The sequence below is a fragment of the Gossypium hirsutum genome, chromosome D05 (genome assembly GCF_007990345.1).
Source record: "Gossypium hirsutum isolate 1008001.06 chromosome D05, Gossypium_hirsutum_v2.1, whole genome shotgun sequence".
Taxonomy (NCBI): domain Eukaryota; kingdom Viridiplantae; phylum Streptophyta; class Magnoliopsida; order Malvales; family Malvaceae; genus Gossypium; species Gossypium hirsutum.
The window spans coordinates 8,998,045-9,021,499 of record NC_053441.1 but is presented as its reverse complement, the minus strand read 5'-3'; the positions used below and the strand labels follow the sequence as shown (position 1 = coordinate 9,021,499).

General features: G+C 33.3%; 3 protein-coding genes across 5 annotated transcripts; 2 read left to right on the top strand and 1 right to left on the bottom strand.

Annotated features, from left to right (window-relative positions):
* Window positions 1-3,066: 3,066 nt before the first annotated feature.
* LOC107906270 (heavy metal-associated isoprenylated plant protein 3) lies at window positions 3,067-5,073 on the top strand. Its single transcript, XM_016833229.2, has 5 exons — window positions 3,067-3,226; window positions 3,329-3,461; window positions 3,610-3,839; window positions 4,042-4,135; window positions 4,258-5,073. The coding sequence occupies exons 1-5, from the start codon at window positions 3,218-3,220 to the stop codon at window positions 4,803-4,805; spliced, it is 1,014 nt and encodes a 337-aa protein (XP_016688718.2). The 5' UTR covers window positions 3,067-3,217; the 3' UTR covers window positions 4,806-5,073.
* A 2,002-nt stretch (window positions 5,074-7,075) lies between these two features.
* Window positions 7,076-13,291, bottom strand: LOC107906269 (ABC transporter G family member 3). The gene is made up of 12 exons (XM_016833228.2): window positions 12,961-13,291; window positions 11,700-12,333; window positions 11,506-11,585; window positions 10,724-11,010; window positions 10,381-10,552; window positions 10,012-10,125; window positions 9,446-9,574; window positions 8,896-9,087; window positions 8,424-8,510; window positions 8,016-8,288; window positions 7,788-7,895; window positions 7,076-7,595 (listed from the first exon to the last, which is right to left on the bottom strand). The coding sequence occupies exons 2-12, from the start codon at window positions 12,172-12,174 to the stop codon at window positions 7,344-7,346; spliced, it is 2,169 nt and encodes a 722-aa protein (XP_016688717.1). The 5' UTR covers window positions 12,175-12,333; window positions 12,961-13,291; the 3' UTR covers window positions 7,076-7,343.
* A 6,844-nt stretch (window positions 13,292-20,135) lies between these two features.
* Window positions 20,136-22,687, top strand: LOC107906267 (uncharacterized). 3 transcript variants are annotated; one of them, XM_016833227.2, is made up of 4 exons: window positions 20,136-20,268; window positions 21,447-21,658; window positions 21,811-21,959; window positions 22,081-22,687. In XM_016833227.2, the coding sequence occupies exons 1-4, from the start codon at window positions 20,223-20,225 to the stop codon at window positions 22,163-22,165; spliced, it is 492 nt and encodes a 163-aa protein (XP_016688716.1). In that variant the 5' UTR covers window positions 20,136-20,222; the 3' UTR covers window positions 22,166-22,687. The 3 variants fall into 3 exon arrangements, with proteins under 3 accessions (XP_016688716.1, XP_016688715.1, XP_016688714.1); XM_016833226.2 differs by having other exon boundaries at window positions 22,067-22,687; XM_016833225.2 differs by having other exon boundaries at window positions 22,059-22,687.
* The last annotated feature ends 768 nt before the right edge of the window (window positions 22,688-23,455 follow it).

Here is a 23,455-nt window from a genome sequence, read left to right as displayed (position 1 = left end):
GTGTCAAAACAAGACAGTTACAAACCCAAATAGCAAGGCTAACCGTACTTTTCCGGCCATTAAAATGGCAATGCTCTGATCTAATTTGCTTCACTACATCAGTTTTGAGAACCTCCTATTTGAAAATGACAAAACTTTTTTATTTTTTTTTAATGTTCTACTTTCCAGTCGCTCATTGACAACCTGCTTGCTTACTTATTATTATTCTTCCTAAGATAAGATCTGATCAAACCCGTTGAAGAAGGTCTGGGGGACTGGTCTTGCGGGGCCATGGCTCCCCCTAAAATTTATCAAATTTTTGTGTATCATATATATATAATAAACACAAAAATTAAGCAGCAACCATTGTTAGCCTCAATGCTCCACTGATGTCATGCATATTATTAAAAAAATGATATATTTCTATTCCCCCAATTTTATTTTTTTTAGGGAAAATTAAATTTTTTTTGAATTACTTTATATTGTTAGTCAAAGTTTCTTTTGTTTTTGGTAAATAAATTGAAATTATTTTTATTTAAATCACATTATAAGTTTATATAATATTATTATAAAATTAGTATTTATTTTTTAAAATAAAGAAATCAACTATTTAGGCAAATTAGATGAAATCATACCTGAGCTTAGACTTCTTTTTAGATCAAGTTATAACTTTATTAGATTCTACTCATAAACACCTCTTCACCCTTCTCCCGTTTCTGTCTTGGCAAAAAAAAAATGTAATGAACCTTTTTTTCCTTGAAAGACAAACATCAAACTTGTTAAGGTAATATATTTGGGCTTCGTTTATGGAACCAAAAACAAAGATTTATAATGAACAATGTTTTGTTCCTGGGTACGTACGCAGTCGAAAACATGATAAGGAAGAAGCCTCATGCGAGGAGCATTTACGGGTGATTCATCTCACATTAGCTTATATATAAACTAATAAAATTGTTACTCTCTTTATATATAATGGGTATAAACAAGAAATTGTTTTCTTCTCAAATTTATTTAACAATAATTATATATAGTTGGAGTGGTAAATATTTTTGTATATAAATTTTATCTTTATGGTTTTTAATCTTTTTAACTTAAAAATTATATTTATGTTATTTTATTTTTATTTAATAGATACAGAAACTAATTAACTTAATATTCTTTAACCTTGTAAAAGATTATCTCGTAGTTTTAGTGATCATTTTTACAAAAAAATTTCTGAAAGCAGTTTGAATATATAATATATAAACTAGATTTAGATTTGGCAAAAAAAGAAATAGGGTTTAAATAAACACTTCTACGGGACTATGATTTTTTACAAGTAAAACTCTGGTAACTTTTTGCTATTCTGAGTAAATGGTGGATTTCGTTTATGTATTTTAATATCATCAAATTTAATTTTTGTTTTATTAAATTTTAGAAATTCAATTTTGATTCAAACAATAACAGTTAATTTTGTTAAATTAAAATTTTTTATTACGTGGGAATTATAGATTTTAGTTATTATTATCAAATTTGACCATTTTTAATCTTAAAATTCTAATTCTAACTCTATGCCTTGCCATTATTCATGTTCTATGTGTATTTGTGGATTTAATCACAATTCTTCAAGTTGATCATTTTTTGTTTTTATATTTTTTAGATTTTAAAATTTCAATCCAAACTCAAAATGGTAGCCCTTAAATTATTAACTAAGTGATTTTAATGTAAATATAAATAACAAATTGACATGCATGTAGGGGTGAGCAAAACTCAATTCAATTTGAAAAAATTGGAAAAAATTCGAATTCCGAGTCAATCGAGTTATTTGAGTTTCGAGTTCGAGTCAAGTTGAATTTTACAATCCAAATAACTAGAATAATTCGAATAACATATTGGTGTAAATATTTTTTTGGTCCCTATCAAGTTTGAAAATGAGTAAATTGGTCTCTCTCAACAAAAAATATAAAATAATTTTAAAAACTTCAAAATATTTATAAAAATTTCAAAAATATTCTTAAAATATATATAAAGAAAGTTAAAAAATTAAAAGTTTTCTAGAATAATAATTTTGGCGACCTAAATAAGTTAATTAATGATTCAAGTTTATTATATTAAATTATTTTATTATTATTATTATTTTGCTTTCAAAAAGTTTTTAACTATATATGGTTTCAAAATTATGCACTCTAACATAAAATTAGTTATCCGTAACAAAATTTAATTTGACATTTAATTTTTTTAATTTAACTCAAACAATTTCACTCGATTCGACTGGACTCAAATTTCAATTCACTCGACTCGATTCAATAAAAATTAAATCAAGTTAGGATAATAAAATAGGATTCGTCAACTCAATTAACTCGAAAATTTTTACTCGGTTTGATCAAACGCTCAAACCTGAATGAAAGTTCAAATTATAAAAAACCTATAAACTAAAACTAACTAATTTAGAATATAAAAATTAAAATTAAAATTTAAGAATAAGGTAAAGACTAATAATAAAATTTGAGTTGCGGAGGGTGCTCAAGATTGCCAACAATTTCTGTAAAAACTGGAGGCCAGCCATTAGTCTTCACACAAGTGGCTTAAACAAATGTTGAGCCCAGATGTTGGGCAATGCTTGTATGATAAATGTAGTGGGTCGAGTCATTAGTCCAAATGGGTGGGTTTCCACAACAATGAAGGCCCATCCACTAATCAGAAACGTGGTTGGTTTCTCTTAAAATTAAGTACTAATTGAAAATAACGGAGAAGTGGTGCATGATTTTTTAGTTTCACTTGTAAAAAATCAAGTCGCAATCAATAGTTTTGAAAGTGGAGAGTGGCATATATGGAGTAAAAAGTTAGCTATTTAAGGGATGAATCGCATACCTATGGTTTAGGGACATTTTAATGAAAATAAATGAAGGGTACAGTGTTGTTAAAGAGGGCAGTACTTGGGGGCAGGTGGCGGAGTAAATTACTGTTATAAGAAGCAACTGCTGCATAAACAGACAGAAAGAAAGAAACAGCCAACAACTTCCAATCCCACAAATCACACCCTTTTTTAAACCCCACCACTTTAGTACCTTCCCCTTCTCATTTAAAACCATCCATGCAACATACATACATACATACATCATCAGCATTTTACTCCACCATGTCATCTCCTCCACTATATTTATATGTATATATATACTCCCAACTTCTCTCACTCCCTTTGTTTCCTCCTATTTCCACTCATAGCAAAACCACTTAGCATAACGGATTTTGACTCACGATGGGAGAGGTTGGTTTGCAAATACCATATCTCATTTTTTTTGGCTTTTCCTTTATTTTTTTTTATCATTATTGATAATATTATATGGGTTGTTCTTTGTCTATGTTGCAGAAAAAGAGTGGTAACAAGAAAGGAGGAGATGGAGATAAGAAGGAAAAGGGTTCCTTAACTGTTGTTTTCAAAGTTGACTGTCTTTGTGAAGGTTGTGCTTCCAAAATCCTCAAATGCGTTCGTGAATTTGAAGGTATAAATATATTCCCTTCTTTGTCCAATAACAACAACAACAACAACGAAGTTTGAATATTTCCAGTTTGTTCATGGGTTTTACCTTTTTCTTTTTCTCTCAGGTTTTTGAAACATTTCTTCTGTTTTTTTTTTTCATCTTTTTGCAGGGGTGGAGACAGTGAAAACGGAGAGCAACTCAAACAAAGTGACAGTGACAGGAGCTGTGGATCCAACAGCCATCAAAGAGAACATCGTGAAGAAGTCTAAGAAGAAGGTTGACGTCATTGCTCCTCAGCCTAAGAAAGATGATAACAAAGAAGACAAAAAAGAGAAAAAACCTGAGAAAGACAAAAACCAGCCTTCTGATAATAGTAAACAAGAGAAAAAACCCAAAGAGGTATTATCTCTTTTTTTTGCTGCCATTCTCAATTTTAATTTTCGGCAATCAAATTGCTGCATTTGCATGTTGGTTTTGAATTGAAGTGCATTCAAATCCACATCCCTGTCAAAAATTTATTACTTCCTGCCGTTTAAGTAAAACAAATTAATAATCTTTTTATATTTTGAATTTAAGTTGGTTATTTATTAATTTTGCTTAGGCTCCGTTGACGACGGCGGATTTGAAGGTGCAGCTGAAATGCCAGTGCCAGGGATGCATTCTAAAGATTCGCAAAATTATCTCTGAAACCAAAGGTGGTGACTTTATCACTGGTTTCGGACTGTAGATAGCAAGATTTTTATTTACCATACCTTTACTATAACGTCGTCGGAATCTTGTTGTAGTTTCTGACGTTTGATTTGTGACGGCGATACAGGGGTGCAGGAGTTGAAAGTAGACACGCAGAAGGAGCTGGTCACGGTTAAGGGGACTATGGATGTTAAGGCCTTGGCCGAGGTTTTGAAAGACAAACTCAAGAAGAATGTTGAGATTGTGCTACCTAAGAAAGAGAAAGATGGCAACAAGGAGGGTGGCGACAATGGTGCTGGTAGTGGAACTGCTGGTGGTGGTGGTGGTGTGGGTGGCGGCGGGAAGAAGAAGAACAAAGGTGGCAATGCTGGTGGAGATGGTGGAAATGAGGCTAATGCTGTTCCTTCTGGCGGCGGCGGTGCTAAGGTGGAAGGCAACAGGATGGAGTTTTTGGTTCAACCTGAATATGGATATGGATACATGCCAAGTTACCCTGGCTACATGCCGAGTTATCCTGGATATGGATACCCGGGTTATGGGTACGGATACGGGCACCCACACCCGCATGGACATGGGCATTGTTACCCGGCCTATGTTCCGAACTATCCAGTGTTTGTTCACCCACCTCACCAGATGTTTAATGATGAGAATCCTAATGCTTGTGCCATTTTGTGAGGATAAATGGGGTTTATGGTATAGTTTATCGGCTAAGTGGGAAGATCTACTAGCACTCTCTATGCCCATCGATAGACTGTTCATTCACTCACCAACAGAAACAAATGGGAAGAGCTCACTTGGAAACGAAAATTTTGTGTTAAAACTTGGAGCTTTAAAACCTCTTTGAGTTCCCATTACGTTGGTCTCTAGGGTTTTGATGTTGTTAAAAAGGTTGAATATTGGCATTTTTAATGTGATTAGTAGTGGTATTTTGCTGTGTGGCCAATGTTTTTTATTTTGTTCTCCATACTGTTTCTACTACTTAGTACTATAACCTTTTGTGATGTGGGGTTTGTAGGACTTGTCATGTTTTAATTTGCACAGCTGGAAATTTCTACTTTTGGTGTGACGATTAAAGTGAAAAAAAAATACAGGCTGGTGCCACTCCATAAATATGAAGAAAAATTACCCGAAGCCCCAAGGATGTGGACATTTGCTATTTACTATTTACTAGTTTTTTTATTTCTATGTAACCCCAAAGGAAAAAGGAGAGGAGAAAGAAAATGCTTTACACAAAACGATTTAGTAATTATACTTTTGACTGAATGTTTGACATGAAGGATTCTTTGTTTTTAAAATATCTCATCTACCCTTCACCCCATCCAAAGTGTTGAACTATTTAAGGGTCTTCCTTTTCTTTGATATCATAACAGCTACACGATCTATAACTTTGTTGATAAGCAATAGCATACATCTGATATGAAAAACTGTATTCTCCCAAATCCCAAGAGCATACATGTTTGCCAATACAAGTGAAGCATTATCTTCAGTTCCCGTGAAATGTGAAACGCCAAGATTGCACAACCACTGTCCAAAAAAGAATGTAAAGGGAAACTCTCAAAGTAAGGAGGAGAAGATCAATGCTGTTTGCCTGCAGGATTTTATGAACGTGCAAAAGCTTTGCTCACTATGGTGGTGGGATCAACAAAAATAATGGCACGGCACAGGCAAATGAATAATTAAGTATCTTTGCTGAAGGAAGTCATTTTTGTATAAAATACATATTGAAGAGTTTAAATCATAAAGTGGGGATATTTGACAAAAATGGTGAATAAACCTGCGACTTCACGCCTTTACTTTTTGTTTGTCCTTATTTGGGATTGGGAGAATCAATTTCTTTGTTTGTCCTGGTCTTCAAGTACGAATAGGCCTCTGTTATTGTCCTTTTATCTAGACTGGAAATGGGTGAGCGATATGCAGCATTTCCTGGATGGTACACAGGGCAGGCTCGTGCCACTCCCTGTGCTCAAGTTTTACACCAAGTACAAAGGGGGGGGGGAGACATACCAACCACAGGGACAGTGTGCAATAATAAACCAAAGCTTCATGTTTAGATGTTGTCATCAATAAACCAAAGCTTCATGTTTAGATGTTGTCATCACCTTGTTGCAAGCTTTGGTACAAAATATGAGAGAGAGACAAGTTCAGGAATGGGAATGAGCAACAATCTGGAGCGTCACATCTCTATAACTTGATGGGCAAATACTTGGTTTCTTTTAAATTCTTATCATGCTGCTTTGAAGAATTGTCTCTCTCAAGTTTGATATCCTGAACATGATTGACATCGTCATATTCCAGAATCCAGATCCTGTTCTTTTAATTATACTTGCCTTTTTTTCAGATATGAAAATAGAACTCAAATCATTGAAAGCTGTAATTAATTGAGTTTAATCCTATGTGTCACTTGTAATATTCTAATCTATCTCTGTCCAAGGGAAAAAGGGATAATTATTAGTTCAAAACCCCTCTCTGTGAATACAGAAACTACGTTTTTGCCCTTGATATTTGTTTCTATTCTTTCAGTCATTGTTTCCATATTCCAAAATGGTTTCCTTCATTTTCAGTGACTCATCATTCATTTTCATGTATAGTTTACCATTTTCCTCGAGCATAAAAACAAACAATAAGAACCCATCCTTTTTGTATGATGATGTGGCTGGTTCACATGTACATGAATTTGCCATCATTATGATGCCTCAATGTGACATTTATGCAGCAAAGCAGTCCATGCGAGTGGAAGTAGACCCTATCAAGAAAGTGGATTCAACAAATACTCCTTTTTGATGCGTATGCGTGTGGATTTTGCCAAGACAAGGCAAAAGGAGAAAACGAAACAAAAACAAGAAAAAGAAATGCTAAAGGTTCTTTCTTTTCGGTAATTTAATTCTAAGATGTCTAGCAAAGCTTATGAAATGGCTAAGACCCTACTTTATAAAACATAACTAAGATTCAATCTGCAACTGTGAGCAACATATCCATTGAGCATTGTTATGAATGATCTCTAATCAAAGCTACCTTCTTCCGGTGTCAGCCAAAACCCCAACATTCCAAAATTTTCATGTGCCAATGAATGATGCATCAAAGTTTGGCACTCCTTTCCTGGGTCACTCAAAGTCTAATTTATGAATGATAGCATGGGATTGAACAAAGCAAATATAAAAGAAGATTATACAATTTGAATGGCTGACAAAGATGATAGTACGACTTCCATTCATCTCAGGCTGTTGAATTGTGTTTGCCCCGGAAAAGTCTATGTAGGGATACATTTTTCCTTGCATAAAAATGTAGCAAAACAAACACAAGGATTCTATATCCGACTGCCATGAGGAACAATACCAGTACATTCTCCCACTTGGCGTTACTTCTAGGAGAAATATCATAAGCACTATGCAGTGCCTGAAAACCCGATATGCTCCTCACTTGTCCAATGGCAAAATTCACTCCTAGATACTCGTTCTCCAAAAGTCCCTATGGCAGAAACACAGGTCACAAGTTTTAAAGATTCATTCAGTAATGATAAGATTGCCTAGAATGGATTCTCCAATGCCTACAGGGACAGAGTATTGCAAATGCAGTTTGATATAGTGAAAAATACATGATGCTGAACTATGTGGTTTGTAATAATGATTAAAAGAACTAATGTTAAAATCAAGCACACACCTGGATGGAGTAAGTGTGAAAAGCAATGTCTGATAATGGATGCGTCCACACAGGTCCGGGCAACTTGCTTCGGATTCTGAAATAGCCCGCTGCGAGCATCAGTACCACCTGAAACATCATGCATTTTGATCATAAGGTTCCAAGGCTTTGTAAAAGCTAAAGGCTGGAACTGAAAATAATTATAAAGGCATGCAAAGATTACTTGTCTTTTATATAGTGAAAACTTACATGTATGGTTACAAGTGTTAAGACACTCTGGAAAATATTTTTCCACAAAGAAACAACAGCCAGCATCAATCCTTCATTTACTAAGAGGCACATGAAGAAATTCAGCACAAAGTACATCAACAAGCTGAATTCATCTCGTAGTCCTATTAAGAAATAGAAGACAAGACTTGATGATATTGAGATGAGGAATAGGAAGGGAATGCTTGAGAGTAGTTGCCCAAACAGAAAGGCTAAAGCTCCTGAATGTTGGTTTGATTCCTCACTTGCATATATCTGCAAAATAAAAAAGTAAGTACATTTTTTTTTTGTTCATATAAAAGAAAGCACAATTTGAGCATGAAAGAAAAGGACCAATCATGCAACTTTGCAAATAGCCATCATAATCGAACAAAAAATGATAAGGATCACCTTGATTTCTTTCATTAGCACAGGTACTCCAGCAATGCTTAAAAGTGAAGTAAATGATACAAATACAAAAATAGCAGCAACTCTTGTCTGCAATAAGAAAAAATAAATAAAATTTAGAAATGCACTCATGCTTCATAAGTGAATTAGTTATCGTTCAGAATACAAATCCAAAGTTTTTAAATTATTACTTGAGAAAATTCCAAGTTCGCAGAAGAAAGTAGTAGAAGAACAGAGCAGCTCATAACTATCAGCAACTTACCATAAAAGCATGACATTAGCGCATAATGACTATGGCAAGCCAACCATAGACAAAGTAAGCATATAACAATAAGAAGAAATATCCTAAGAGAATAAACAAGATGCAACTATAACAATTATAAATATGTGCATAATATCCGTACAAATGCTTGTCAAATTTACCAAAAACATAACAGCAAAGATATTTTGAATCTTATACATTGGATTTACTCACCACAACTGAGGACAAAGAATGGCCCAAGCCAGAAAATATAGTTCCGATACACAATGTAAGAAGCATATAAAGAATTAGACGAAGCCAGTAGTATTTGAATTCCCTTGACATGATTAATAATGATCTCCAAGTCAATACTGCAATTCGTGTCGCATTGCTAGCTTTGCCCTTGCTCTTGAGAAGTGGCCCTTCCTGTGGAATGAAACAAAAGTGAATGAAAATTGCAAAGGCTAGCCTATAGCCACCACAAAACTTTGAGGAAGTCATGCATGAACAATGCTAAGATACAAGGTAAATATATGTCAGCCAGCTACACTCTGTCATCCACTTACCTTTGCTCATGCTAACCTTTAATTTGAGGACATGAGGTATATTAAACTGTTTCTTCTATGTATACCAAAACAGTAAGATTTGGGAGCATCATTAGTTTCAAATCTAACAAATGCCTCATATAAGAAGTAGTCATACAGGTAATTAAAGCTTCCTATTAGTCAAGGCCGAGAAATTATAAGTGGTTCAACTTCAATCCATATAAGACTACAAATTGTACCTTCTCAGTGAGTCTCAGTATCATAGTTTCAACTGCAGCAGCATCAGCTGACGATTTATATGTTGCCTCAAGAGTACATATTGCAACAGCAGTATCCATGTTCACAGCTGAGAAGTCTCCATTATAGTCCTGTCACAATGTAGCAGCTCATATTATTAGTAAATTACTCCAAATTAGCAACATTAAAGACTAGAAGCCAATGATAAATGTAAAATATTAAACCATAGAAACAGTCAAGATCGATAAGGCCTCCATTTTGGTAGAATCAAACTCGCCATTGACAATTTTTCTAATTTAGAAGACATAAAAGGTGCAGCCACAAATAATGGGCAAGGTCAAGTTCGTGGTAGTACCAAATATAGTATAGTTGTAAAACAAAATAATATGATGCACTTCACAAGCACTTTAATCCTCTTAATTTATCATCTAGCCAACATGGACCAACAGCTTTTGAGATCTGATCCAAGTTTGAGACATTTTTCATACTCTTTTATTTTGGGGCTTTACTTGTTCCAAGTGCAGTAAGGCTTTGAACTACAATATGAAGAATGAGAATCATTAAATACCTGCCAATTTTTGCACATCGCAATGATCCTGTCAAAATCTGTATTTATGGCACGGAGAAAGTGATCAGAAGGACTTTGCATTATTGGGCAAGGGAATCCAGCATTTGAGAAGTGCTTCATTGAGAAAAGGGAGATAAATTAGAATAAACAGAAGCCACAGCAGGTACTCAAATGAAAAGTTTAAATATATATATAATATATTCAAATCTTTATAAACGTATTCTATCTTATTTTACTTGCTATATGTTATCTTTAAATGGACTTTCTTTTCTTCCTCATCAAATGACGCCTACATGATGAAGTCACAACTGATAAGAATCAAAACAATGACAGGATTAGCAAAAATAATCAGATTATATTATTAATTACCTGCAAGCAAGCTAATGTTTCCCCAAAAAACAAGGTGTTTCCATTTGAAAGCAGACAGATACGATCAAAGAGACCAAAAACTTCTGTACTGCTCTGATTAAGCGTGAAAATGAGAGTACATCCTGTGCTTGTAAGTTTCTTCAGTGTTACCATCATCAACAGGGCAGAGACACTGAATAAAACAGAATATTATCATAACATCATAAATAATGTTGATTTTCTGGAAAGTAGATGGCAAGCCAATCAGAGAGTAAAACATTGTAGAGCATGCAAGAGACAGGGAAAAAAAAAGTAAAACACTGTTAAGAGTTGAATTAAGAATACCAATAAATAAATAAGCTACCTATCAAGATGATAAAGAGGCTCATCTATAAATAAGATATGCGGCCTCATCACAAGTTCCCGAGCAATAGCAACACGCCTTCTTTCACCACTAGGAAGTCCTTTCATAAAACAATGACCACCAATCAGTTTGTTCGCAAAGTCACCCAATGACATGGCATGGATGGCTTCCTCTACAACACTGTTTTTCTGACTGAAAAATCCGGGAAGTTGGAGCACAGCAGAGTAGTATAGATACTCCCGGACTGTGAGTGAACCAATTAGAGTGGTTTCCAAGTCAACAAATCCCTGTAGATTGGATGTTTCAATTTTAAAAAAAAAAAAAAAAAAAACCCAGAATGGTTCCTTGCAATTTCTGTTCAACTAAAATTGAATAAACTTTTAGAAGGAAAAGAACTAAAACTAGCACAGCTCAAAAGCATGGAAATCATAGAATCCAAACTCATGAGGCTTGAGTGGGAGTGATTAATGACTTAAGAGTATTTACACAATGAGATTTTCCTATAATGTATGATACAAAAGTGGACTGAGACTTGTCTAGAAATTTCAGGTATATTTCAACTTCTGTATGGCCAGTTGGGGCATAATATAATTCCAAAATGCCAAATGCAATTTTTTTACTAGAGGCGAACTAAATAAATAATGAACATCAATTTCGACAAGAAAGATGTTAAGTAGTCACTGTCACAATCAAACTGACCCTTGTCAACCTAAGGACCATAGGAAGCAACGAAAGTAACATGTAAAAGTTTCACCCTTCATGAAAATGCAACTAAAACTCACATATGAACCATAAGGCATGTGCATTCTCGCCCCATTCACGAATATTTCGCCATACATTTTAGCTGCTGGAGGTAATCTTCCTAAACTCAACAGAAAATAGAATTTCAGTCATAAACATCTGAAATAGAGCAGGGGTAACAACATAAAAAAATAAAACTCATCATTCAACGAGTAGCCAACATAAGAAACATGACCTGCAATAGCCCTCAGGAGTGTGGACTTCCCAGATTTTGCAGGACCCATGATTACAGTCATTGTACCAGGTAATGCATAACCATTTGAACCCTTCACAACATTATCAGAGTATTTCCTTTTCCCCTCTATAGTAACAGTCAAGTCTTTCCATGCAACCGATGCACCAGCAATTTTTCTTGCAACAGCTGCACCCTCAGGCAGGTGTGGTGAAGGCAAGGACCCACTATTGAGCTTTGAGAGAGATGGCGACACTGATGTGGTTGCAGCATTGATGGAGTCACCACCTCCTTCCTCCACTCTCACATCAGCATCAGTATCCTCCCACTCAGGTGAATCCTCAAATGAGATAGGTTGTCCGAGAGAACCAGGTTTCCGTAAATAGAAAAAATTAAACGCAGGCACCCTACTTGCAGGACTACTGGCTGAAGAAGATGAAGACCTATAATGGTCTGATTGAGACTGTATTTCTTCCATTTACACCACTAGAGATTTCCAAAAGTTCAGATTGTAGAAACAGCAATTGCAATTGAACTGGAAACTTCCTACAACCTCACTTAGGAAATTAAGGGATCACATCAATCTGAAACTGCAGGCAATATTTAACCATCCACACTTTGAATGCTTTCACGACTCCTAGTTAAAACACCATGTATTCATTATTGCGGGATTAATAAAACAAAGGATTGTCCATATCCTTTCAAACAAAATCAGGATATGAACTTTCATGGAGATAATAAATGAAACGCAATCAATGAAGCACACAAATAAAACAAAAAATACCCAACATCATAAAATTACAGATAACCCACCAATCCACATCAACCTTATCAATTCGCCAGGAAATCAAAGCAAAATATAGTCCACTGATGCAACTCAAACTACCCGGTGCTCCATTTCATTGACAAAACAAAATAAAGCAGGAAAATACTCTAAAAAAAATAAAACTTCAACATAAAAACAAACCTTTCTACTTACTAAAGGAAACCCATAACTTAGTCTGCTTTAGGGAAAAAAAATCAAAACTTTGAACAGAAACCATCATTTCTTCGTACAATTACTGATTATTGATGAAACTAATGCAGAACTACATATAAGCAACTAAAAAACAACCTTAAAGCTTTAAATTTATTGTCTCTTCTTAGTAACTTAAAAACCCAACAGCAGACAAAATAAGCTAAGCTCCCATGTCAAACAAACTAAATTAGAAATTAATAATAGGGGGAGGCAAAAGCTAAAGAGGAGTGAAAGAAAGAGACAAACCTGGATCTGAGTAAGAGAAAGAACTTCAATATGAGAGGGTTGAATGTGAAAATAGTGAAGACGCTGACAAGAGTAAGATAGAAAGGAAAAGGCCTCGGTCCTGAATAACAAAGAATCTAAAAACTGGGCAAATGTTTGCTAGATTACTTGACCCAAGTTTGTTATCTTTACATACAAGGAAACATCGATATAAAATATTTTCTGGTTTTGCTTTGTTAATCATTGCATGGCATCTCTCTGTCAACTCTGAACTCTTTTTCTCCAAGCGTCGCTTTTATTATTATTATTCTGAAGAGGAAAATAAATCAATTATGTTTGTTTGTGCCATTTGAATACGCTTCCATCTTTCATGACTTTAGCATCATATATTGTCCCTCTCTCTTTTTTCTTTTTAAATTGGAATCCACTTTTAATTGGTCATCTCTGTTCTAATATCACAGTTCTATATTTTTATTAATGAAATATGAGAAGAGATTGTGAACACTTCAATTTAGTGAGTAAATTTTCTGAATATTTTCGTATGATGTATCCATCAGATATTTGGATTCCATTTTTTGGCGGGATAATGAACTGGATGTCTACTTTATGTTGACTGATAAGGTTGATAAGATGGTGCCCATATTAAATGAGATATACACGACATGTGGATCACATATATTTCCAGTGGCCATCACCACACTAAAAGTTGATTTTTATTATTTTTCCATTATTTAAATTTACATCCCACCACATATAAAACATATATGTTTTATCCCAAATCAACCTTTTTATGTCACGATTCATGCCCTGATTCAGATTGTGGCAAAATGAAACTATTTCTTGGAGAAATGTTCAAACCAAGTTGTAATTTTGAGCTTAGCTTTATGGTCTGGCACTGCTGATGATTGCTAAGTAGTAATAGCATTTTGTTTTTAGTTCATATATTTTCCTCCTCTAGCATTAACTATTAATTTTTTTAAAGTAAAATTATGTTGTTTATAAAATATCATGTGTCAAACATATTATCGTATATGTAATGTCATGTTAATTTATTATTTCCTCATATTACTCGTTAACAACCCAGTTGGTAAATTAACTATTATCATTTGCATCAAGACTTAAATTTTTAAATTCAAAAAGTATAGGGACTTAGAATGATCCAATTGGATAAAATGGGCTAAATCGATAATTGTACACATAGTGCAAAACTAGTAATTAAATTTAACCAAACATATCTAATTGCTACTTTTGAAAAACACAAAGACTAAAGTGACCGATTCGAAAAGTACAAAGACTAAAATCGAATAAAAGTACAAAGATTAAATCTATATTTTTTATAAAATACAAGGATTAATAGCAAAATTTAACCAAAGTGCATGTTATTAATAATATTATTTGGCTTGTGATTCAAGGAAATAGCCAATTCCTTGTTGTGTCCCCTCATGATTCCATTGGGAATTGATTGTAAACACAAAAGAGTAATGATGAACAGTATGCATTTCCTTTAACTTGTTTGATACAACAAATCATTGCCACTTAATTATTGTTTTTTTAGTCGCATACTTTCTCTAATTTTATCCAAACAACTCGGTTAACATAGCCTGTTTAATCAAAAAGAAAAAAAATACATGCCGAGGGCCTACTTTTATGACCAAAAAAAAAGAAAATAAAAAACGATGCATTTACTCCGTATATATATTTTTAATAATTTCATTATAGGTCATAAATAGGAGGATAGTGCGTTTCAGCACACTTAAACTCAATTGACAACAATACTCGTACTCAATTACCTACATTTATTAACAAGATTTTTAAACCACGGTATATTTTTAGATTTTTTTTGTTCGTTAAATTGAATTGAATGCTTTTATTTTTATTCAAATATATTTTGATATTCAAACTTCTTAGAGAAACATAAAATTGTCTTGAGTGATTTAATTTTGACGTCAATAATAAAAAATATTAAGTGATTTATAGACAACATATAAATTTAAATACCATTTTCAAATAAGTAAATATAAATATAGGAATTGAGCCAAGCATATAAGTGTAACAATGAAATAATGAGGTGAGAGCGTTGGCATGGCAAAACTTGATTCATATCCTTGCGCTGTAATGAATACTCATGGTAAAGATAAATGATACCCCGTTTTGCTCTTTTAGTTTTAGCAATTGAAAGGTAACCATCATGCCTCATGATTTCCATACGTTTTCTTCCTAACCTTATTCCATCTAATTAATAACATCAACCTTAATCAATAAAATAAATATCAAATATTTTAAAAAATTATATTGATTCGGCTAAGTTAACCATATTAATTCAATGATTTATACGTTTTTTACATTTAAATATATATACATATATATAAAAAGTATGTTTTCCTTAAAATTTGGATATCAAATGTCGATTGACACGGACATTGTTGACAATATAAGAGGACGTGGGTTCGAGTGCGTTAAATCGCATTATCCTTCCATTTATAGGTTAAAAAGGAGTTGTAAGTATTTTATCAAAAAGAGCGAGACATTGTTCAAAAATAAAATAAGAAAAAAAGGAAAAGACATTTGGAATTCAAATTCCCCTTACTAGTTTGGGCTTCAAAATGGGCTCCTGATGGTAAAAATTCAAGCCCTTGAAGTTAAGGGATTTCTCAATTGTCAAATGCCCAAGGTTTAACCATATCCCAGATTTAAAATTTGGAAAAATAATGGTTTTACTTTTTTAAAACATTGCCAAAAAAGAAAAAAAAAACTTATAAAAGATAGAGAAGCTGAGAAGTAAGAATTGAAATGCAAAACTTCAATCGCCTTCAAATGAAATGTTCATCTGGTGTTGTTTGTGTGTAGGTAAAAGTTTATTTTGAGGTTTTAGTTTGCTTAATTTGTTACATTATAGTAATTGTACCATAATGGACACAGTAGAAAACGAAAATAAAATAAAATGATGTGATGAGAGAGAAGATTGAAAAGGTTAACACATAAAACTGTGTTATTCTTGTGCATAAGTTTTAAAATTTATGATTGCTGCCTCCTTTCCTCATGTCTTTTAAAATGCTGCTACTGTGCTTCCATTGCAGGCTTTCGGCACATTGTCCAGTAAATATGATATTTGGCTTATCAATAACTTTTTTTTATAACTATAAACATTTTTAATTAATTTGGAAATATTTGCAGGACATAGAGACGGAAAAGAGGAAGAAGAAGAGAGAAGGCTAAGACCTTGGAAGAAGTAGCAGAGATTAAGGCTGCACTTTTGGAGGAGTCAATTAATGAAGTTCGCTCCAACAAGTGTTAGTGCTGCGCAAGTCGAAGCTGGGAATATCATTTAATAGCTACTACCATTCTCAACCTCAACATCGTCGTTTAACAGCTTCAAACGCATCAATCTCAATTCTCAAGCACTACTATTTTCTTTATATATATATATATTTATATTTAAAATTTTTAAAAATTGAGAGGGCTGAGCGCTGTCACCCCTAAGCTAGGACCATGATCCGCAAATACCAAGCATTTGCTCAGACTCTGCAACAGTCCAGGGTTTTGGAAACTAATTTAGAGGTAACTCATGGGCAATGTCTGATCAGGTTTAGGTCCGGCCTATACAAAATATTTAGATTAATTTTTTAAATTTGGGCTTGGTACTACTTTAAATATAAGTTTATTTTAGCCTAAGTTTGATTCATTTTAAGAAAAGGTAAACTCAACTTCATCTGGCCTGATCATATTTAATTTTTTAAAACTATTATTTTTTAAATATAATACATTAAATGTACTAAAAAAGGACTAAAATAAAAATTTTCTAACACGTTGAAAATACATTAAAAACTATTTACATTGAAAAACACTACCATAAATATAATAAATGTTTTATTATGTTAAAAACACAAATAAATATTTTATTGTATTAAATATAATTTTTAAAATTTTATATTTTGAGTTGAATTATTTAGCTGTGTAACTTTTATTTAGGTTTTGAGTAATTGATTTAATTGTTGTTGGGTTAGTGATTTAATATAAATATAAACATATATAATTATTATAATTATTTTTTATAACATAATACTTTAAGTCGGGCTGAGCTCGGACAAAAAACTCTTATCCAATGTCTATCTCATATAAAAAACGGACCTTAAATTTTACTCAAATTTAATTTTTCAGACCTCATATATTTGTCTAAATTCTCTCATTTTCCAAATCGAGTTTCGAACCTAACAACTTTCCTCATTTCTAGTTATTGCATGTAATTTAGCACTTCAAATTAGAGACTATAGTCCTATTACTAGAATGCGGTTATTGGTTATTTTTTACTGATGATTACTCAAAGTTAACAAACCTCTTCTGCCCTTCAATTATTTCCAACTACCATTCTTTATTAGTTAAGCGCTCTCTCTCTCTAAGATTGCTACATGTATGATCTTAACAGGTGTATAAATAAATCTCATAAATGGATAAAAAATCAAACAAATTAATCTCATAATTAATATATTTTAGATTCTTTAACCATCTTATTACTAAAACACCTACCTCCTTGTACATATAAGCTCACTCCAATATTTACTTTAAGCAGAAAACTAGGACAGCCAAAAATATATATATGTTGGCAACGTACATATATGCTCAAACACTTAGGCATTATGCCTCCCCCCCCCCTCACAAGCATTATGTCCCCTCAAAAATTAATAATAATAATGATGCAAGTCGAACTCTTATTATACATACATATTTCTCTTAAAATCAGACAAAAGTATATGGCATGATAAAGGCTTCTGATCAGCTCAGTGCGCTTTTGTAGCACAAGAAGAACCAAGAGTTTGATAGTTAACATAGCGGCTTGGAGCTGATGAACGGCGAAACCCTTTTGGCATGCAACTCTTTACTTCCTTCTCATGGGAAACCTTGTGCTTGTGATTCGGTAGTACTTGAGGGTTCATCTTCACGTAATCTACGGATGCAGGCCTCATTGTGCTCGGAACACTCGATGGGATGTACCGACCACCCATTGCAACATCCCAAGAAGAAGAAAACATCAAGAGGAGACAGATGAAAACGATGCAACATTTTGTGGCAGACATTATTGGAATTAGGAGGGATCGTAATGTTTCTCCTGTTCTTTTGTGTTCTTCTCGTAATGCTTCGGTTTCCTTGGGTGAGTTGGAGAGGTTTCGACAGGGTGTTTTTATGATGGCAAAAGGCTTTCGAAAGATGGTTGCAAACAAAGTGGCAAAGGGTGATCTTATTAAATAGGCTCGTGAGCAGCTCAAAATAAAGAAGGGTAATGACATCACAGCTATGGCGTTGCATTAGTTTCGAAGATTGAGGTGGGTTTGGTTGGGTACTTTCTTTTTTTTACTTTAGAAATTGGGATGTCCGTGAGATTCTTTAATTACATAATCAAACCAAAATGTAGACTGTTTCATTACTTCAAACTTTTTAATCCCCATAGGGACCGCTATCTTAGAACAGTAATATATTTTAATTCAGTCAGTTCCTTTGGCTTAGACAATATACGCTCATTGCATGCAAATAATCAATTATTACTACATCCCCATTAAGTAGCCATAAATATAATAAATGTGTTTATTTTACCAAAAATGATTTATGATTTTAAAAATTTTAAGTTATATTTTGAAAAATAGCTCGTTTATAAATCATTTTAATTTTATATAAAAATTAATTTAAATGAAGTCTGTTATTATATATTAATAATAATTTTTTTACTTAAATTTTTAAAAATATTTAAATATTAATATCAAATATTATAATATTCAATATTATAAAACATAATGCTCTTGTTATTGGGTCAAAAAGTTGTTGGCTATAATGTTTAATATTATTAAACATACATATTTAATTATTAATATAATTTATTATTTTAATATAATAATTTTGAATTTTAAATAATATTCTTAATATATTATCAAAAAATTTAATATTAATATTTTACTAATAATTATATATTACTATTTATAAATATTTAATAACAAATATTTTATAGTATAAAATATGAATATTTATTTAAATTAACATGTCACTATCCACCCTTGTATACATAATATACTTAATTTAAATTAAGTTTTAATTAGATATTATTTGTTTTTAAGTTTATATATATATGATATTAATTATTATAAAATCAAATTTGAATGCAAAAAAGAAATGGTACTAGAATATTTTGTACTAAATATATTTATGTTGTTGTCTGTGATAGGTGGCAGGGTTTGCCTCAAGCTTCTTCCCAACTTCTGGTATTCATTGTTGCTTGCCTCTTGCATTAATACCAATAATATCGATCGCTGTGTAATATTGTTTGTCATCAGGGCATTTATCAGTTCAACCGGATAACATAAATCCTGTCCTGCAATCTACTCATTTTTGCAATAGAAGAGAACTCAGAACTGAAGCATCAAAACAAACTCCTCCCAAATGTGTAATATTACTATTCAAATGTAGGTCGACATTTTCATATCAAGGCCCAGTCTCCTTTTTCTCTGCCAACATGGATGCATTAAATATATAAGCCACTTGACCAATGTAGGTGAATGGAAGCTAACCCACATAAGGGTTATGCTTAAAATTACTCGCCTGTAATCAAATAAGGGCTGGTTGGCAATGTTACTGGCAGAATAAGTATTTTAATCTATAGGGGTTTAGCAGTAGGTAAGAGAAAGGTGCACCGTTAATGTCAAAATTAAAAACGATTTATGTCTAGAGGTGTTGACATTTATTAAATTTAGATGCATTAACTTCGTAGAGTAATTCTCAACCAGTCCTGCAATTTTTCCAGGGTGCAAATCGGGGACTAGTTTCACGTTTTGTCTATGTATCTTGAAGCTTTAGGCCGATATATATTGAATAGCTGTCTAGAATTTGTGGCCCTTCACTTAAATGCACATTAAGTTTTGAACTGGTTGAAACATAAAAGCAATATTCAGCAACAGCTTAGTATAGAGGTATTGCTATCCTTGCCTAGAAACTGAAACCAAAGAAGTATGAACTTTATCAAACAGCAAGCAAAGTTGATACACTTCAGGGTTACCTATGGCTATGGGGGGTTCTGTTGTTAAAATTCGGGTTTAGTGTTGGTTAATGCTGTAAAACTAAAATGTCAACATGTTGATGTCCAGAGGATTAATAGTTGGATATGTTGTCAATTGTAGATGTGGGTGGTATTTACGTAATTTTATTGCTGAATGAGGGCTAACTTGTTATTTTACACGACAGCGTAGATAAGAGACTTGAGACTCGAAAAAACCAGTTGTTCTGTTAGCTAAAATAAAAGACCCATGGAGCTCTCGCTTCAGACTTTAACCTTTACATCCTACTGCAGGAGTAAGTCTCAACAAACTGTAAACTCTCATTTATTTTGATATATATGTATATATATACACATGAGAAATTTGAGGTAGACTGTGTTAATTTTCATTTTCTCTCTCTTTATTACGAGCTTAACCACTCAAGCTTTATGAAAATAACTGGAAGTAGTTGGCTGTAATAGATGCACCTAAATTTGAAACAATGAGAGTCCTTGTAATGAGAAATCGACAATTAACCATTAAAGATTAGGCCTTGGCCTCCACGGGGTTGTTATATTGTATTCCTTTATTGTAATATTTATCAAGAAAGGTTTGTGATTTAACGGTGCAATCATTTAAGCTAGAGATGGTTGCTTGAACTTGTTTTTTCAAGCTATTGATGGTCGCGGCGGGTGAACGGAACATTAGAATAGGGTTGGTTGCGCTGTGGGGGGAGACACTAGAGTTAAATGTTAGTTGGAGATTGTTGTTTCAGTGAGAGTTCTGGGTGGAGTAAATGCTTTGGTTTTAATCTTTCTGGTTTAGACCTTTATATCTATGATTAATTGTTATTATTAAGGCTTTAGGTCTGCTGGATTATAGAAGCTGAAGGTCATGGCCCATGTCAGTGTAGTACTTGATTGGTTTCATTACTGCTAATGATTTTTGGAGGAGCAAATCCTTGTGTTTGTTAATCTGATTTCATTGCTCTGGGCTATCATATGATTCTCTCAATTTGGCCATCTTACAAGTCTTTCTCCCATTCAACCGATGGTGTTAGTTCCATAAAAATTGTGATTGAATCAAAGAATTTATAGATTACTAAAGGCAAACCTTTGATATGCCCTAATTTCTTTCCACAAATAACTTAGGTGCTTTGAGTAAGATAGAAACTAGATTCCTTTCCCCTGGGAATTGGGCCCTTGTTTCCTGTCTGTTCTGTTCTTTAAGTTGGATTTTGGATTTTCATTTCATTTAGCCTGACAGAATGCAGTTTATCTGCGTTGTTGGAGTGTTATTTGATTGATGGATTGTGGAAAATTGTCAGTTTGCTTGAGCTTTGCGAGCTAATTTGATTGACCCTGGATAATATAAAAAAAAAGTAAAAGGGCGTCGGTCAAGTAAGCTGTGATCCTTTAGCAATTTATACATGATGATACTGTTTTGTTAAGTTGGAGGTTGCTTTTGCTGATATTTCCTTATGATGTTGTGAAGCACTAGGAGATTCGTGGCCAAAAGTCCAGAGTGCACTAGATCATAGAGCCTTTTCCTTGATTACTGCAAAACCAAAAGAACATAGACGAAAATTAGCCACGCCATCTTTGGCACTGCCGGAAACGGCTGCTTCAGTTGCAATCGCTGCAACAGTTGTGGGAGCGGCAGCAACATTTCTTGTTAGGAGAACTAAAGCTTCTGATGCAACTGAGGTTAGTACTCTTTATGTTTCCTCCTTTGATTTTAAAAATGTTGATTTCATAAACATTGAAGCAAGTAAAATTTTCCTTGTGCGTTCCTCAAGTGCATTTGGTTTGGAATGTTGCCGAAGCCTTGACCTTTGATCTTTCCTTTGAGATTGAAGGTTCCTTTGAGAACTTGTGAAGATTGTGAGGGTTCTGGGATATGTTCAGAATGTAGAGGTGAAGGATTTGTGTTGAAAAAACTGTCAGAAGAAAGTGCAGAAAGGGCAAGACTGACTGCAAAGAATATGGCCACACGATACACAGCTGGGTATTTTCTCTCTCTCTCGCTCTCTCTCTCTCTCTCTATATATATATATTTCCTCATTCATTCTTCCCCTGTATATTAATTGATGCTATAAATGTTGAGGATTGGAGCTGGATCATTTCAGACTTCCCAAGAAATGGAGCTACTGCACAAAATGCTCTTCTACTCGATCTTGTACTACTTGTGGAGGGAGTGGAAAGTTAAGCTAGTTTTGCTCGAACAGCAATGTTGTGTTTTTGCCCAAAATGTTGCTGCCTCATGGAAGGCGAGAATCATGTTTCAGCTAAGGAATAGAAGTAAATTAATTTTTTGTGTTTCAGAGATGATATAAGATACCTTGTTTCATGCATGTACCTAAAGTACTTGATAAGCTTCACTCCATACATGGAGCTTTCTGGTGACCTTCAATTTCTGCCATTTCTGCCCCTCCAAAAAGATAATTAGTAGGCAACAGGAAAGGAGGTAGACAAAGTGTGGTAGGAAGTGTTGATGTTGTATAACAAGGAATTGGTCGTTAACTTTGTAAAAGCCCTGGGAGGGTAGCAGCAGAGATTCCTAGTTATTGTGATTGTTTGAACTTGGGGCCCGGGGGTGGGCCTTATCGTATATCCCAAAGGGTCAGTTTGTTTTTTCACAATATGGTATCCCATCAACTTGAGAACTACTAAGAACCAATCATAGTTTTATGATTTTCCCAATAAAGCAGGGTTCCCACTATTCTGTTGCTGCTAGATGGTGGTTGTAAACATGTTTGCTATCGACCTGTGGTGCACTATATTACAGAAGGTCAGGTTAGTTATAATATCTAAATCAAAAGTGGACTTTGAATAACCTAATTGCCATTTGATTTATACGAAAAGGCCATATATATAAATTATTGTAGCAGGAGCTCTATTTTCAAATAGAGAGCCGTGATAGTTGGAACATCCTGTGCTGAATATACCATTTTTTATACTCATACGCTCAAATCGTCTCAGATTAATTTGGAAAGTTAGATTTGTAGCCAAAAATAGTGTGCCTTAATCACTGAGTAGAGTTAAAATTAGAAGTTCTCTTTTTTTCTTTTAGGTGAAAATTAGAAGTTATCTTTTTAATGTTTTTAAAAGCCCGCAACAATATTTCCTTTTCATTTCTATGGTTTTTTCTTCCTTTTTTTTTATATTTAAATTTACATTTTATCACAATCAAAAGTGTTCATGGGTCGAGTCGGGTCGGCTTACTTACACTTGGTTCAGCCCAATATATGAGTATAAGATTTTACCTAAACACGTCAATATTTGTAAATAGTTAATCCAAGCTCGTTTTAGGTTTGTTCAATTTTTAAAAATTTTAAAAATATTTATTTTAATTTTATATTTTAATATTTTTTATCTATTACAGTTTTATATATAGTGATCTTAAATTTTGTTAATGTATACATTATAATAGTACTATATATTACTATTGGTTTAATTTTTATGTGTTATAGATTATATAATATATAAAAATAATATAATATA